This window comes from Aphis gossypii, chromosome X (assembly GCF_020184175.1).
Source record: "Aphis gossypii isolate Hap1 chromosome X, ASM2018417v2, whole genome shotgun sequence".
Taxonomy (NCBI): domain Eukaryota; kingdom Metazoa; phylum Arthropoda; class Insecta; order Hemiptera; family Aphididae; genus Aphis; species Aphis gossypii.
The window spans coordinates 60,479,216-60,497,736 of NC_065533.1; the positions used below are offsets into that span (position 1 = coordinate 60,479,216).

Consider the following 18,521-nt stretch of genomic DNA (forward strand, 5'->3'; position numbering starts at 1 on the left):
ATTATAAGGGAAAAAATATCTTTATCATTGAACACGATTTCATTTATAAAATTTCTTATTTCAAAAATAATATAGCGTAATCATTTGTTAAAAAAATTCAACTCCCATGTATAATTGCAGTACATCGCTGTCGGTCATTTTATTTTATGTCCGTAGAGACATGATAGGTATTATTATCGTAAAATAATGTCCAGTTTGAAATGACTTCTAATTAGCATGTTGATATATTTAGCTTATTGCATTTTCTTATCCGTAAAACAAATATTTTTTCATATCTTCTAGTCGGTTATATTCTAAGGAATGTGTAGTATGGGCACTTAATTATGTATATTACGATAAGGCTTGTTGTGTGCAAAGTAAATTAATATTACCAGTGTATGTGTGCTACACACTTTGCTCTTTGCCCACAAACCGTATTTCAATAAATACACACTCGCACATGAGAAATAATAAAAATATGATTAAACTCCAAATTAATTTTTAACAGAACCATTATTTGCTATATTATTATATTTAAATAGAAATCAAATTATAAAATCGAAAGTGTCACAATTTTGTTACAGCAAAAAGTCTAAAAATGGTTTTTTTACCGACTAGAAATATCTATTAGGTATAGAGTTTAAAAAAAATGTTCTGCCACAAGCATGGTTAAATTACATTTGTTTTTTATATAGTGTAAAAATATTTTATAAACCGTAGATATATATTGAAATCATATAATGGACAAATACGTGTATAATTCAATGTATTGTGAGGAATAAACTACCACGGTCATCTGCAGTAATTGATGTCAAAGGGAGACACGAATATGCAGAAAAACGATCTATACATTTGAATCATATTATATATATTGTATTTTCTCATTTGCCATTATTTTAAATAAATATATAGTGATTGAATCTATGTTGTGATGATGTGATTTTATGCATCGAACATAATGTAATCATAATAATTATTATCCATGCATCGCGCGAAAACATTGTGTACATAATATTTTTAATTTGTCTCCAATTATTAAGTGATTATACTTACATTATATGTTTGTAATTTATTAAATACGATATTAAAAATACCTAACCTTTGGTTATCCTAATTATATAGAGGTAGTTCTATTTTTCTCCCTAGTTATATATTGGTAGTTTTTATTCATGAAAATTATAATACTAATTGATACATATATTTTAGAATTAAAAATATAAAATATTATTTTTTTGGTTATCTATCGAAAAAAATTAAAATATTTTACTAACTATTATTGCTGCTCTACGACTCATTATGACGGGCAAAGCAAATGCGTATAATACTATAATAATATGTATTATGGGAAACGAATTCATTTTTATCATATTAAAATATTATAAATATATATATATAATACATATATATAAATCGTTCAATCAATGTATACCATGCCCAGTTAAGCCGAGCGTAGGCCACCAGGACACGTTTTCTAGGCGCACCACTACATTTTATGAAAAGGGACCGATTCTCCTTTGACAGTGAACAATACTGCTATATTGTACATGTATACTGCAAATGTTCAATATAAATAAGTATATAATAACACATATTGAACTTATATGAACAGTGTAGAATGCACACCTACAAATATCTACACATGCATCGAGTAAATTTATCCGGCCAACGATCAATAACTTATTGTGGTATTTGAATTTTATGTGTGTTTGTTGATTACAGATTGATAATTTCAAGAAATATTAATTATAAATTCACAACTACCTATGTTTCACATTTCTCTATATATTTTATTTCAACTAATTAAAATACACAATTATATTATACTAAGCTATACTACTATAGGATTAGAGACGTTATGAGTAATATTTTAATCAACCAACTGTTTTGTCTATTTTCATTATTTAAGTGTAATAGACGTTTCGGATTTTAAACACATTTTTTTTCGCGCGTATTTAAATTTTTATCTATTTAAATAATCTGAAAAACTATTACTTGTATATTTATTATATTTATTATATTTATATGTATATATATATCTATGTTTACTCGAATAATTGTAATTTTAATTGGGTAGTACAATAGTCATAAGATTGAAGTTTTTATATAATACTGAATAAATGAAGACACATTTTATGCAAATTATTCGAATAATTACGTTGATTATTAGAATAACTATAGTCTATAGTAGGTGGACGGGCCGGGAGCATAATATAAATATATAATGATGATACGCGCGCCCGGTCACCAAAATAGGTAAATGGTAAAAAAGTCCGGGGAAAAAAAGACCGAGGAAAAAAAGTCCGAGAAAAAATAATTTAAAAATAATATTATTTATTAGGTACACGTCATAATTATTAATTATATTAGGGTACATATTATAAGTTAATTGTCACATGTAATTTACCATAATCGTTACTACTCCCTACTCCTTTTTCGTAAACAATGTGATATATTTTGTAATATCAGATCGACTGGTTCGTTATCTGCAATTAAATATATTATAAATACCTCTTTTGGTAGTTAATATACCCGGACATTTTTTCGAAGACTTCTGGGAACATTTCCATCTTATGCTTTTTGTAAGTTTATGCTGGATTGTATATGCAAATCCACTATAAATAATTTTTTTACCATTTTTTATTAATTTTACACTATCCATTATTATAAAAGTATGTATTACACTATATAAACACTGACCACTGTGAACACTGCTATGGCCTATGACACGCGGTTGACTACTAGGTAGTGCTATACATCGTAGGTATACTAGATAAATAGTAATTTTACTTAGTTGTACATGGATAAATACCCCTTAGCCCTAATAGAGATATCATTGTGTATAAACCTGTCTCTATAGTAAGTAAATTTGAGTATACAGAACGATTAAAACATATTATTTGAAAAAAATAACTAAGCTTAAGAGACATTTTAGTTTAATAATTTATTACTAAATTTACTAATTTTATTTTATATTAACAATTAATTTATATTTTTATAATTTTTTCTCGGACTTTTTTTACCGGACTTTTTTTTCCGGACTTTTTTTCCTCGGACTTTTTTTCCCCGGACTTTTTTTCCTAATATCATAAATAATACAGAACAAATACTTAGCAATTAGCACTAGTCACTGGTGATATGATCCCTCCAGAATGCTGGTTTTAAAATAAAATACTCATTACTGTTATCATCTAATTATTGATATGTATATAGTATATGTTGATTGTCTTGTATGCATTGAATAATTTTGTAAATTATGTAAATAATTGTAGCCCCCCCCCAACATTTTCATAGGATATCCGCTTATGATTCGGTCTGTTGTAGAATTTAGATAGGCATTAAATAAGTCACTATATAATCTATTAGTTAAATTTGTATTTAATAATAAATTATTGCATTTGAAAGACAATGTTGAGGGGATGGCCTGTCAGCCTATATAACTCTGTGTATACATAATTATACAGTATTTATACCGATATTTTACTACTAGTGACTAGCAATATGAGGCACGTAGAGTTTGAATTAATTTTGATAACAACATAACATTTAATTTTTTTAATTATTTTATTAATAGAAATGTGTAATTGTTATTAATTTTGAACCAATACCTTATAATTGTGAAAATAGGTTCATTATAAAATATGAAATATGGGCAATAGCTTAAACTTAGTCTAAATATTTTAAAAATATCATTGTATATTAATATTATATAAAATATAACAATACTAATAACTAATAAGTAATATAAGTAACGTAAAAATTTTAAGGCCTTACGAATAATATTTTAAAGCACAAAAAATAATTTAAAAAATGACTCACAAAAAAAATGATATATCATTGTAAAATTAATATCATCGTTTTAAAATAGTTTGTTTTTTTGTTTATCTTAATATTTGATAACAGATCAATATATTATACTCTTATAGTCTAGTCTTATAAGCTATAAATTATAATAGGTATAATATATTAAAACAACATAGTACAACTACAGCACAATATTGGAACTATTGAACGCAAATTTGCTGCAATGTGTATCGTTTGTAAGACAAGATTGAAGATAGCACATGTGTGTGCGTAGTTACGCTACTGATTTTTCTATAATACATGATAACATTTACAAAATGATTAAATTATTAAATTATTTTTAAGCTTTTACCAATTTTTGTAACTGTACTATATAGTATGTACTGCTTAAATCAGTTTTGACTAAAAACCTTATAGCAATTATACCTATGTACGGTTTAAATACACACGTATTACTATAATAGTAAATAAATTACTACTACAGCAATATTAAAAATGTATTACATATTATCTAGTATTTTATCAGTTTATCTTTTTTTTCTGATTTTTAACCACGGCCCACACGACTCGTTGGCGACCGTGAATATTTATTATGCTTGTATTATTGTTTATTAATATAATGTTAGTTTCAACTAATATTAGCCATCAAAAAATAAATATTATAATATGAACGGTGTATAACGTATGTCGTAGATTGTAAAATGGTATAGTATGATTATTAATTATTATACAGGGTCCTGGTACATCGGAGGCACTACAGCGGCATACTAGCGTCTAAGTATAAAGAAAAAAAAAATCGAATAAATAAAATAATAAATGTACGAGCAACTAATCCGAGAAAAGATTGTTCGTTGATATTATACACTTGTCACGTATGGTATAAACGCAATATAAATATAATGCTTATAGTTTTTAGAACATTTCTAATTTACTAAGTTTTGTGTGTATAAAATAGGTATATATAATATTATAGTGACACGGTCCCCCGTAATAGTTATTTGAATTCATGCGGCCTTTACGCGGAAACCGCGCTAATCACTTCTCTATAATCAACCGCCAGTCGACGACCGACGATACCCGACGCGCGACAACCGCATCTGGAACAGTCGACCAGCCGATACCGCGAACCGGTACTGGCGGTACTGGTCAGTGTGGAGTCTTGTGATCGACGGATTACAACGCTCTCACGAGGCCTCCTTGATTTCGTTGTATTCGCCGTCAACCACAATCGTCGATTGTTTTAAAATAAAAACCACTGGCCTTTTTCAACGCCAAACGTTTGTTTTTATTTTATTTTCTTTCCTTTATTTTGTGACATCAACACCGGCTCATCACCAACGCGGTACCCACCAGGCACGCGACAAACCGGCTCCCCGGACTGGAATCACCGGTAAGTAAAAAATCTTATTGACTCACCCCGTACTACTTGCACCGTCAATTCTCCCATTATGCTATGCTACTTACAAAAATATTCCCAACTCCACACGACGAAAACGTGGTTTGCAAATTGCAGGCTATAACGGAAAAACCGACGTTACGTGACGTCATGAGCACGTATTACGTAACGATTTCCGCGCCGCCTGATTTACGGACGCACCGACTTCACCGCGCGCGACGCTGCAAACAGTGCAAACACACGTGCAGTAGGATAGGTAGAGAGCGCGATGAGTTTGCACAAACCACCACCACCACCCGCCCGACGACACCACGCATGTAACCGGGACACTTTCACCGGTCACCACAAAACCGGACCGCCGCCGTCCTTTATCGCGATGCTGCGATAGTCGACCGGACAATGCACACACGCGCAGCCGCGATCGTACATCGCGACAACCGGTCATTGTAATCACCCGAAAAGCACACAACACGACGACCCACACTAACGTAAATAGACATCGAAACGCGGTCAATACGAATCGAAAGAACGCGATACCCGTTCCGTTAAATTTCAACTTAAAACCGAAACGGTAATACAATGTCCATATAATTTTAATTTAATAATATTAATCCATCAATAATTAGCACTGAATTATCAATATCCATATGATAATGGCATTGCAAAATTGCTGTTTGAGAAAGAATATAATAATTATTGTAAATGTAAATTTCGGCATTTATGCCGATTTACCTTTACAATTTATATTACAATAACACGTAAATTGTATAAAATATACCTATATTATTATTTCGTTTTTGGGTACTAACTGGGCACAAGTGTACCCGTTTTTGGGAGTGACTATTACTCTATATAGATTGAATCCACTTATCAATCCACTAATGAGTTATAAAATAGCAAACCAACCATTATTATGTAATGTTAACGTTGTATAGAGTTTTTCGTTGTAAAGAGTTTTCACTGTATTTATAGTTTATATTGTATAATGTATACAATATTACAATATATTATTCTTTAACGATAAAACAATATTTTATTGTCTTTAACTAACCACCCTGTAAATAATAGTACACTTTGCGCCACACGTTTCTGAGACATCGACATCTCTATTCTCTATTACTCAGTGGCAGCTCATGTGCTTTGAAAGTGGGAGGGCGATATAAAATTGCTTGTTTTTGGAAAGTATCGAACGCAAATTATAATAATAATAGTTATTTAATTAAAATCCATTTAATACATATAAATTATTATGTTACGACCGTATAAAATAATTAATAAACACACGCAAGTTTGGAATCCGTGCACATATCGGTCGATTAAAATCATCGCCCCGGCGGCAGTATTATTATTGTGTTTTCCCCTTAGTTTTTGTATTCCGATCATAGTTATGACGACCGACTTTTAACATCGCCTTAGGCTATTTTGAATCAACACAATATAATATATTAGTGGAAAAAATAGTATACCTAATATATATTATCAAATAAATAATAAAAAAAAAATTCATAAATTTAATTTATTAAATTACCTATCACTTAAATATTTTGTAAATTTTACAAACCAATTTATTATTAAAAATAAATTATTTATTAATTTTATAATATTATGTCTTAAAGTCAGACACACAGGACAAACTAATTTTTGTTTAACGTCGGATAATTAATTTAAAATCAATTATTATAATTAAATATATTCCTTCCTCAAATAGTCATATAACTTAATATTTATACTTAAATATTTAAGGCAATTTTTACCGTGCATCGCACGAGAACACAGTGTAAATAATATTTTACGTTTTTCTCCAATTATTAAGTAATTAGGTATAGGTATATACATCATCGTCATCATGTATAAATGTTTATGATAAATATATAAATTAAAAAAAAAAAATCGAAATCAAGCTACATTAGTACTTAAATAATTATACCATACTCCGTAGTTTGTAATTTGTAATGAATTAAATACAATTATTATATATTTTCATTGTCCATAGTTAGAACAATTTTAATAGGTACATAAACATGTATATATTTTAATAAAAAAAAATTAAAAAATCGCTTGGTAGATAAACTGCAATTGTTCCAAAACTAATAGTTTTACAAATATTTCTAATACATAAATTGATAAATGAATGTTTTTAGAAAATGGAGAATGCGGTGCATTGATTTTATTTACCTTGCGGAAATACGGCGACTACGAATTCACAAAATATTTTTATTCACTCAGAGCTAGCAAAGTAAGTGCTTTTATGTTCAATACTTTAAATTTGTTGTACAATGTATAGTATGATATAATCTTGGTTTGTGTAAAATTATCTTAATTTTACTATTTATAGTAATCTGGAGATGTGTAATGTACGTATGTTCCAACCCAAATCTCTGAACCGTACAAGATATAGATTGTCCAAGAGAAAAAAAGACTGTTCTTAATAACAAATGATTTAGTATTTTTTTTTTTTTAATTTTTTAAAAACATAAAATAGTTTTCAAATTAATAGTTATATGTTGTAGTTGTATGTGAAAGGACCATTTAAATTTTTTTTTCAACTATTACTATGTAATACTAATAACTTACCTATACTTTTTCAAATATTTTGGCAATGGATTAGGTTTAATATATTGGTCTATAATTTCTGCATTTTTGTTTATCGCCATTTTTATGCAAGGGTACAATAAAACATTTTTTAAAACATTGAGGAAAAAAATCAATACTAATTGCTAGATTGTAAATAATAGCTAAAGGAATTGAAATAAAGTTAGAAGTTTTTTTTAAAAATACATTTGAAAGTTCATGTTCATAAAAATTTGTTGAGCACTTAATCTCTTAGGTATATAATATACTTTATTATATTATCATTCACATCACATGGAGTGATTAATAAAGCCACCAATGTGTAAAGCTGTATGATTAAATTTCACCTATCCATTGTCACATATTTGTTAAGCAATGTTTGTATCAACTATAATGAAATAGTTTATGAATTTATTAGCTATTTCATATTTATCATTAGGTAATTATTATATCGTTTACTCAATTAATTATTTGATTAATAGGAATATTATTATTGTTTTATTTATATTTGTAAATATACTTAAGTATATCCTTTCACATCACATGAATTGAAACATTGAAATATTTGTAAAAAATTAGGTGAACAAATTTTCATCCGCATGGCGATTGAATATAACATTTTTTTAAAAATTAGTAGATAAATATGTAGATAAATAAATGCATTTATATTTATTAATTATTAATTATATTTATGTTTATATAATAAATTGTGTACATTTTGGTCTATAGGTATTTATAATATTGAATACATTATACATGTATATTTTCGTGTACATTAATAATATACTATATTATTAGCTGCAATATAATACAAATATTATTATAATCATAAAATATTTATAGTTGCAACTTGCATACTTCATATTATACTATATTTTACTGTAATAATTATTTAAATATTTAAAAAAAAATATAAAATTTAAAATTGTTGAATGTATTCTAATTTAGCTGTGCCAGTATCACCACCTATAATATTTAATTTCTTTTAGGTTCAATATGAAAACTAAAAAATGTTTCAAAACTGCTGAAACTGCTCCATATCAAATTTCTAATCGGTAATTTTTAAAATAAAACTAAAATTAATACATTTTATTAATCGATAATATTTTTGAATTAAAATTCATGTTAATTTTTTTTAGGACAAGTACGAAATGGATGAACAAGCATGATCATAATTACCATGCACACAATTTAAAAATAGGAACTTCTAGTAAGATTATTTAGACTTTGCAATTCAAAACTATTTAATAATTAATTATATTATTATTATTATGTATTTCAGCTTGTGTAATTCCTGAAAATACAAAATTATTAAATACAAAGTAAGTTTGAAATCTGTTTGAATTATCAAATTTTATTTTTTTTAAATAAAACTAAAATTAATACATTTTATTAATCGATAATATATTTGAATTAAAATTCATGTTAATTATTTTTAGGACAATTAAACAACTTCAAGAAGACAAGAAGACAATAAAAAAAAAATTAAAAAGTTGGTCATGCATGATCTTAGTTATCATGCATACCATTTAAAAATAGGAACTTCTAGTAAGATTATATTTTAGACTTTGCAATTCAAAACTATTTAATAATTAATTATTATTATTACGTATTTCAGCTGGTGTACTTCCTGATAGTGCCAAATCATTAAACACTAAGTAAGTTTGAAAAATTAAATGAGGAAGATAGAAAACAAACATATGTATTTAATACACACGTTTGTACTGTTCTGAAAAAATCATTTAATGCCTCTGATTATCCAGCACACTACACAGAATCACAGATAAGACATAACCAAGTAAAATGATGGACTAAAAGAGTAGACACATTTGAAAAAGATTTTGTTTTTTTCCAATATATCAAAAGTAAGAATGAACATAACTTTAATCATCTGTTTTAAACAAAACTTTAAATTATTATCAAATTAATTATTATTTTTAGCAATCATTGGTTTATGGCAGTTATATGGTATCCTTACTTATCAGGTAAAGTTAATATTTTTATAAACTATTTTCTTTAGAAGTAGTTAATCGTATGTAAGCAGTTTCTTATTGTAAATGTATGTACCCAAGTACCCGTTAGGATAGGTTAGGTTAAGAAACGATACCCATAATTTTGCTAACATGCTAACAACGGTTGGTAATAATTTTCGATTACCACCTCTCGGGTCCTTCTCATTTTTCGAACAACTGCTGAACTCCCCGGCGCGCCGAGCTCGCACAGTTCCTGGTTTTTTCGTATAGTGTTCCGACACGGTAAGCATAATATTAACAAACTGTACATTGCTACACGACCGTTGTTCTCTGATAGGCCAATTTAAATTTGCCGCGATTTTATTCTACGATAATTAAAAACGTATGATATCATATCAGATTATTTATATATTATGAATAAAATTGTATAATATATAAAATAATATGATCTTCTACTTATATTATAAAACGTGTCATTCCGAGTGGATAGGTATAGTGAATTACCAATCGGAAAATTAATTTTTTTTCGCAACGCCCGCCGACCGCCGTTATAGAAATGGACACGTCTTCTCCAACCGTCGATAACGCGATTATCACAACGAACGGTTAACAAACTATTGTTGTTATTTCAACTTCAAGCCAACCTTAGTCGGAATCTAATGTGCAAATGTGTATTAGATTTACTCAATTTGGTGTTGAATCTAAATCAGTTTTCTATGTGTGTACAGTCCTCCATGAGTTTGCTATAGTGGAGCTCTAAAACGAAATTATTTTATTTTATTTTATATTACATTACGGGAAGAACCCTTTAAATACATGAATATAATATAATAAGTCATAGTAATTTTCTTTGTGGAAACGAGGCTCAGTTTTAGAGGGGGAATGAAGGGTCAGTATTGGCAATGCGCATAAGACGGATAATCGGTGAGTTAAAATAATAGTTTGAGGAAGAGAATGGAACAGATGAACGAAAACGACGGGAGGGGACATTAAAAAAAATATGAGATAGTGATTCTGAACTGTCAATTTTATCTTAGAATTATCTATGTAAAATTTCAGTACAAGTGTAGTGAGCCCTCCATAATATTTTCAAAACTTGGCGCTTATGAGGTACATAGTTGTATTGCTTCTGATAAATTACTTAAAATATGCATAAAACGATTATGTATATAGTATAAATGATAATGAATGTAAGTATATAGATACTGTAGATATTTATTACCATTACGTTGAATTCTATATAATCTGTATCCTACAACAACTAACGAAAGAAAAATATCCGATTCCATTATACGTTTACTAGGTACACAACTTCAGGTCGTTATTTAAATGCTATGTATTGATATATTTATAAATATAATATTATCATATATTAGTAATAAGTATATAGGTACATTTATATTACAGTAAATTATAGTTGTACTGAATGTATTACACATTTTAACAATGTTTAACATGTGCAACATATTTTATAACACTGTAGCTATATTAAATATAATATTAAATTGGTTACTACGTAAGTATTTCAACTAGAAGTAACAGTGTCGTTGACAGGGGGTCGCTATATTTGAGGGGGTTGATACTGTGGGCTTAGCTGGTATATCATGCTGAAACTATAAAATCTAAAAAAAAAATATTAGCGCAATTATTTTTTGTAGATTTTTTGATTCCGAATTTGGCATTACTTAAACGATAAATAACAGTTTTAATTGTCTTGTTATTTTTAAATTTAAAACATTATTTGCAGGCATTTAAACTTTTACATATATAATAGGTAGGTCGTAGGTATTATTACGAATTTTACTCAGACATTTTTATTTTATTTTAAAATGTTATATATTTATATACTGCAGGCGGTGTGTAAAATTTTTTTTCTGCATTTACAGAAAGGTGTAATAAAATTTTGAGCTTTCCAATATCACTAGGTATATAGTATATTGGATTATATTATTATTGACTTTTGAGTAACAACTTACTGTAAATGTCATAAAATAGTATGAATAGGTTCATATCATAAATATTTATTATAATATTTTTAAATTAATCAACTGATTTTAAAAGTGTCTTTGCGTATAATAAAATTCGTAATACCTATAGGTACCTATCTACATTTAAAAGTTTTCATTTCACCAACTAAAAAATATCGAAAATTTATAACCACATACTGTTTTTTATAAATATTTGAACTTAGAATTTTGATAAATAATAAAAAAACACTATAATTTTTTACCCAGATTAAATTCATTAAAATGCTTCTTTTTATATTCAAGATTTTAAAATGTAATTAAACATTCTTAATTAGTTTTTCTATATGATATACCAAAAACAAAAAAAGTTGTGCAAAATTACATTATTGTGACTGAAGTTCAAATTTTTAGGACAAATGAAATGGTATTCACCCGTATAATTTTATCTATTTATCTTCACATGGTTTTTTTATATTTTGTCGTAATTCGAAAACGAGTCATCGTACATTTTTTAAAAAAAATATTCAATAAAATGTTCATTATTCATGTTAGCTTTTCTATACGCAAAGTATACTTTTTTAATATTTCTACTATTATTTAGTGATTTATAGACATTTGGAATTTGAATTTTTTTCTATAAATATTCATGAAGAATTATTGCCATAAACCAAAATATATCTCAATTTAAATATACAAGTATAAATGTAATAAGACAGTATGCCACTCAATCGTATTGATTTATTAAAAGATTTAGGAATACTGTTCAAAAAGAAGAATTTTTTTTTAATAAACATACTTAATTATTTTTATTCTTATTATATATATGATGTTAATTTGTTAGTATTAAATTTTTATATCAAAAACCAAATATTTCGGGATTGTTTGCACACCCAAAACATCCCCCTGTAAACGTCACTGATGAACATATAAATTAAATAAGTACACAAATATGTAACCTAATAGTACTATTGAGGAAATGTTTTATACATTTTTAAACTGCTTAAAATTTGGAAGTGTTCTTAATATAAATAATTTGAATATGATATAGGTTAGGTAATAGGTTAGGTTAGTAGTTTCAAAACTTTCTCACCCTTTACAGGATTTTATCTGGTTAGGTATCATAGATTTAATTTCATACAAGTCTAATAAAGTTACAGATCATCCCATATTTAAAGATGTTCTTATTCTTATTTGTGTTTACTACCTACAACTATAAATTAAATTTTTTTTTTTTTTAGTGACCATGAATAATAATATGGATTCTGTAGCCCAAATCAAATTTAAAAACATACCATTTTATGAAGTTATCGATGAAGTCATTAAACCAACTCTTCTAACTGGCACGAAAAAATGTACCTTACAAGATGTTCCTAGAGGTAGCAATATTTTATGATTATTTTTTATTTTATTTATGTTTTTAATATCTATTTTATTTCAGGTATGAAAGAAGCTACGTTCAACTTTAATATGTCAGACGAGCACGCCCATCTCGTAGCCGGGAGTCGTTATTATTCTCACGGAAAATAGGAAATTTCTTATCAGTTTAAATTTCGAATGTGTCAGTTAATAGAGCCTGTACCTAATGAGTCACCAGATGACAGGCCTCTCAGCCTACAAATACGAGTTAATATGCAAAACTATCCATTACCGCCAACTCAACAAGGATTTGAGCTTAGACGAACTGCAACACCTATCAATTGCACTGAAAATGTCGAACTTTCTTCAATCGATACCAATAACAACATCGCAATATATTGGACAAAAGATACAAAAAAATATATTTTTGCAATGTTTTTTGTAAAAAAATTAACTGCCGATACATTAATAAAGAAACTCTAAGACAAAGACAGAATAAGTTCAGAACACACTAAAAATTATATTATTAACTCGTATTCAAATGTTAAACAAGATTTGGCTACAATTTCTTATCGTATTACTTTGGTGTGTCCATTGGGTCTAGCTAGAATAAAGATAGCCATAAAATCTATACATTGTAATCATTTACAATGTTTTGATGCTAGAACATTCATTTTAATGAATGAGAAAAAGGAAACTTGGCTGTGCCCAATATGCAACAAGCTTTGTTTGTTTGACGATCTAAGAATTGATAGTTACTTTTTAGAAGTTGTCTTAAGTACAACGCTTTAAGAGTCAAATATTGAAATTTTGGCTGATGGCACATGGAGAGCTGTCGAAGAAACAATAAACCCTCGTGACGATGACGAAGCTGGTACCAGTTCTGAACAAGGAGCAGTAGTAATTGAAATCGACTGAAAGGCTGAGGCCTCCTAATTTATTTTTATTTTTTATTTTTCTGTTAATATTATAAGTAATTTTGATACTATAAGCTTTTAAAATTAATGTAATGCAATCTATGTATAAACAATATATTTAAGATAAAAATGTTTAATATAATGGCATTTAATAAGCATTAAAATATTTATACATTAATTATCTTTTCTTTTTATTATAGTACCTATTTAATAACATATTTTATAGTTTATTAAATTGAAAATAGTGACATCACTTTCTTTTACATTCTTTAGGTTAATGCTGCAGACAAATTATAATTTGATTATGTTAGCAATGGAATTTGGTTACTATAGCTAGTACATTAAATAATAAAATCTATATTTTTCCTATCTCTTAAAAGCAACCTGTGGAAAATCTGATAAAATAACAATTGATCTACATAATATTTTATATTATCACAGAATAAATACTTTGTTATTATGTTTATTAATATACTATAGGAGTGATAATGAATTCAAAATTATTTTAGCTATTTAATATTTTGTTAACCAATATTATTACAATCTCTAGGTAAGTACATTTTAAAATAACATTAAAAATAATTATCATACAAATAATATATATATATATATAATATATATTTAACTATTATTAGGTAATATTCATTTAATCATTTCTTCATCTTAAGTTTTATTCATTTTATTAAATATAACCATTATTATTTTCTTCTTAATATTGTATAAAACATGATGCTCCTTTAATAATAAGATTAAGCTTATGATTACATAATGTTAATTTTTTATTGATTATTATCGTCAGTTAAAGACTAACTAACTATTTTTAATGATTTCAATAAAAGTTATTTAAATATATAATTCATAAATGTTATTAAACCATTATTATTTTCTTCTTAATTTTGTATAAAACATGATGCTCCTTTAATAATAAGATTAAGCTTATGATTACATAATGTTAATTTTTTAAAGATTATTATCGTTAGTTAAAGGCTTAACCTATCTATTATTTATGCTTCCAAAAAAAGTGAATTTATTATGAAATTCATACATTTATCCTTGAATACTATTTTCTTATTTCTATATTATGTAATATCAAATTTTTAATAGTAGGCAAGTGATAATTATTCTGGAGTACACTAAATTGCAATTAATTCACTATTATGAGCATAATAAATTTGAATTCTTTGATAGTAATATGTATAATAGCATACATTATTTTGATATCCACAGATTTTAAGTTATATATTTTTAATACTACGATAGGTTGATTTAATTTTTTTTCTTAAATGTTTTATTTATTATATTATTGGTTATTAATATTACTATTAAATTACATTATAATATACTATTTTGTTTGTAAATATCGTAAAATAAAAAAAATAAAATAAAAATAGATTCATAGTATTTATAAATAACTACTTTTTTTTATAAAAAAAGTTTTATTCAATATGTGAATATTTTTAAATCATATATTTATACTTTTTTGAACACATAAATGCATGTATATTTAGTTTTTTTTTTAATAACATTAAAATCTGAATACTAAACTTATCAGTAGGTATTCAGCAATATCGCATGTTTGAACCGTCTACATTTTATATAATATATCACTTACTAATTTTTTATAACTCACCAATATAACGATTAATTTTATCAATATTAATAAAATGGTTGTAAATAATTATTAAAAATTGAAAACAAATAAAATCACTATAAATATCATCCTACTAATAAATTACAAATATGGTAAAAAGTAAATAATTTAAAGATATGTATAATACCTAAAATTAAATTTATATTATAATTCAACAATTAGAGCATGGTTTAAATCATTTTCATCCATCAAATTTTAAGCTTCTAAATTCTAAATATTCTAATAAATATATTACGAATTAACATACTCCATTCCCGCTTCTAAAAATGATTATAATAAATGTATTATTTGTACATAAGTACATGATTTCTCTAGCAATGTCTGTCTGTATGAAATATTTTTAATTTTTATATTTTTTCAGTTAGCGTTCAGCGTTTTGTATGTAACAGTGTAACACTTATGTCTCTATATTTGTAATGTATATCTCAATGTTCACCCGTCGAGATAAAGAAATAATTGATTATCTCGATGTATCCATCATACCTATGTCCTATAAATATCACTGGCTGCAATCAAGTTTAAAGTATGTGTACAACATGCACATGTTGAGGTAAAAAAAAACTGCCATTGTTGGCTAGGTTTGATTCCAAAGTTCACTAATTATTCAAACTAACTTTTTCTAAATCCAAGTCTGTGCAGTCAGATTCAAAATTTCAGACAGCTCAAAATTTGAACTCTCTGAATTATTTTCATCAAAAATCTCCATATCACTTGTACTTGCTTCTTCATGAAGTGAAAAAGAAGAAAATACTCCGAATGCTTTACCAATGTTATCTGTGAAATTATGTGTTATTCTTGATAGATGAATTTTGTAAGTTTTTGTAATGTCTACTATAACCTTAGTAATATTTTGATAGTTGTGGCTCCCTTTTATGCGTATACACTATACAACCAATGGCATATGATTGGCGAAAATATGTTTCTTCGTCTATGAAGTGACTAGTCATTCCGACAAATAAATTATAATTAATTATAAAATAAACAATATTAATAGTGTGCATAAGAAATAGTGTATACACATGTAACTTCGATTATTGGAACTCCATATAAATATTAGGTAAAATAAATAACTTATAAATTGCCTGATTATTATTTTGACTTCTAATTTCTAATTTTCTGACTTATCTTTAATTGTAATTAATTTTAATATATATTTATTATATTTAATTTTGTGCAAGTTTGTGAGATAAATGTATTTGTATAACTGTTGTCTATGTTATAAATATGTATATAGTATATTATCTACCTAATATAAACAGCAGTAATTTGATTTAGAATTGTATTATAGGTTAAAATGTATGGCTTAAAAAATTAACAAATTTCAAGTATACTTATTTCAATATTTTGTAAATAAAAAATTCAAACTTTTTATTTAACAATAAATATATAATACTAACTATAATATTGTTTATATAATTTGTATTTTCTTGCTTTTTTAATTCAGGCAAAAAATGTGTTTTCTTTAATTAAATACTTTCTATTTACTGATTATTAAAATATAAGTGTTAATATATTATATTATATTTTTTGTTATCAAATAAACTGTTATAATATAAACCATAAATTTATTAAAATTGTAAATAATTTTACTAAATATTATTATTTTATATTATGGCCACTAATTGAATTATGAATGTATAAGTATTCCGTATTTAACATTTCGTTTAACACAGTGTGTTGTAGATTATAAACTGAACAGCACTCAAGTTTAGTGTACCCCCAAACATCAACATGTAGACCACCAATTTGGAACCAACGGTGTATACAACCAGTAAATAATACTGATGTATACTGATGATTTTTGAACTTAATATAGTTGCAAGATAGTATCTACTGATACAAAATCTAAGTCGTCAGTTATAACAAGTATAAGAAAATGCAAATTCATATACATTTATGAACTTAGCAGTACAACATTAGCAGATATCGATCCAAACCATCCAACAAATTACTGTCGAGGCAATTGTATAACTAACTACTTAAAATTGCTGTATAATATCATAAACAGTTTTCCAATGCAATTTTAAAACTAACAAAAATTACATAAGTTCTCAATTCTATAATAAACATTAAAAAGTTTATTGTTTCTTATACATGATATAGAATTATGTATTGATGAGAAATCTCCAACTAGTAAAATTTTTTTATATGTTATAATCTTTTCTACAAATTTTAATTTTAAATATTATAAATTTAATTGTATATACTAATATATTTAATAAACATCAAAAACCGTTTTCCTTTTTAATAATTATTTGTTCATGAAACGAAAGCTTTGAAGAACCATTCGAAAGGACAAACTTGTAATATATTTAAAAACATAGAAAAATACTAAAAGCTCCGATATAAAAATCAAGTAGGCAACCAAAATAACACGTTTAACGAGTTTAGGCGACAATTTATTACTGTATGTCTTTATCTTTGTTCAATAAACAATTAGCAATACAATAATGCCTTTATGCAGATATGAGACATTTATGACGAGATGTGTAGAGGCAACGGGAACGATATTTTACAAAAAATAGAACGATACATGTTAATTATTGCAACATCATCAAATCATGAATAATTAGTCTTATTAGTGCTTTGGCATCATTTATATAACGCGTTTCTTTTTAGGTATATCTTTTACAACCTATAAACAATTAAAATTAATAATTCGTTATGAAATTTCTATTAACGTAGAGTGGATAGTTGGTACAGGGCAAGTAGGTATAGTGAAAATTGAAATTTTTAATATTCGAATATTACATACCCTAGGTTTAATGTATAGACGACTATGACGTGTTTGATGTTATTTATACAATTATCACATACCTATAAAAATAGTTCAATATTAATAAAATATCCATAATTAATATTATATTATTAATTAATTTTAATGCACCACGGTCATTTATTGTACAGTAT

General features: G+C 26.3%; 1 protein-coding gene across 6 annotated transcripts in view; it reads left to right on the plus strand.

Moving 5' to 3' along the window:
• The first annotated feature begins 4,854 nt into the window (after positions 1-4,854).
• The window catches only part of LOC126551697 (E3 SUMO-protein ligase PIAS1-like), a 44,306-nt gene continuing 30,639 nt past the window's right edge, over positions 4,855-18,521 (plus strand). Inside the window, exons 1-10 of one of the 6 annotated variants that reach the window (XM_050205701.1) lie at positions 4,855-5,170; positions 7,318-7,412; positions 8,737-8,802; positions 8,887-8,957; positions 9,030-9,069; positions 9,187-9,295; positions 9,366-9,405; positions 9,511-9,612; positions 9,689-9,732; positions 11,607-11,645. In XM_050205701.1, the coding sequence (XP_050061658.1) occupies positions 9,702-9,732; positions 11,607-11,645 (70 nt within the window). In that variant the 5' untranslated portion in view covers positions 4,855-5,170; positions 7,318-7,412; positions 8,737-8,802; ... (4 more) ...; positions 9,511-9,612; positions 9,689-9,701. Of the gene's footprint in view, positions 5,171-7,317; positions 7,413-8,736; positions 8,803-8,886; positions 8,958-9,029; positions 9,070-9,186; positions 9,296-9,365; positions 9,613-9,688; positions 9,733-11,606; positions 11,646-12,925; positions 13,064-18,521 lie in introns of all 6 variants that reach the window. The other 5 variants (XM_050205699.1, XM_050205702.1, XM_050205698.1 and 2 more) reach the window with 5 other exon arrangements.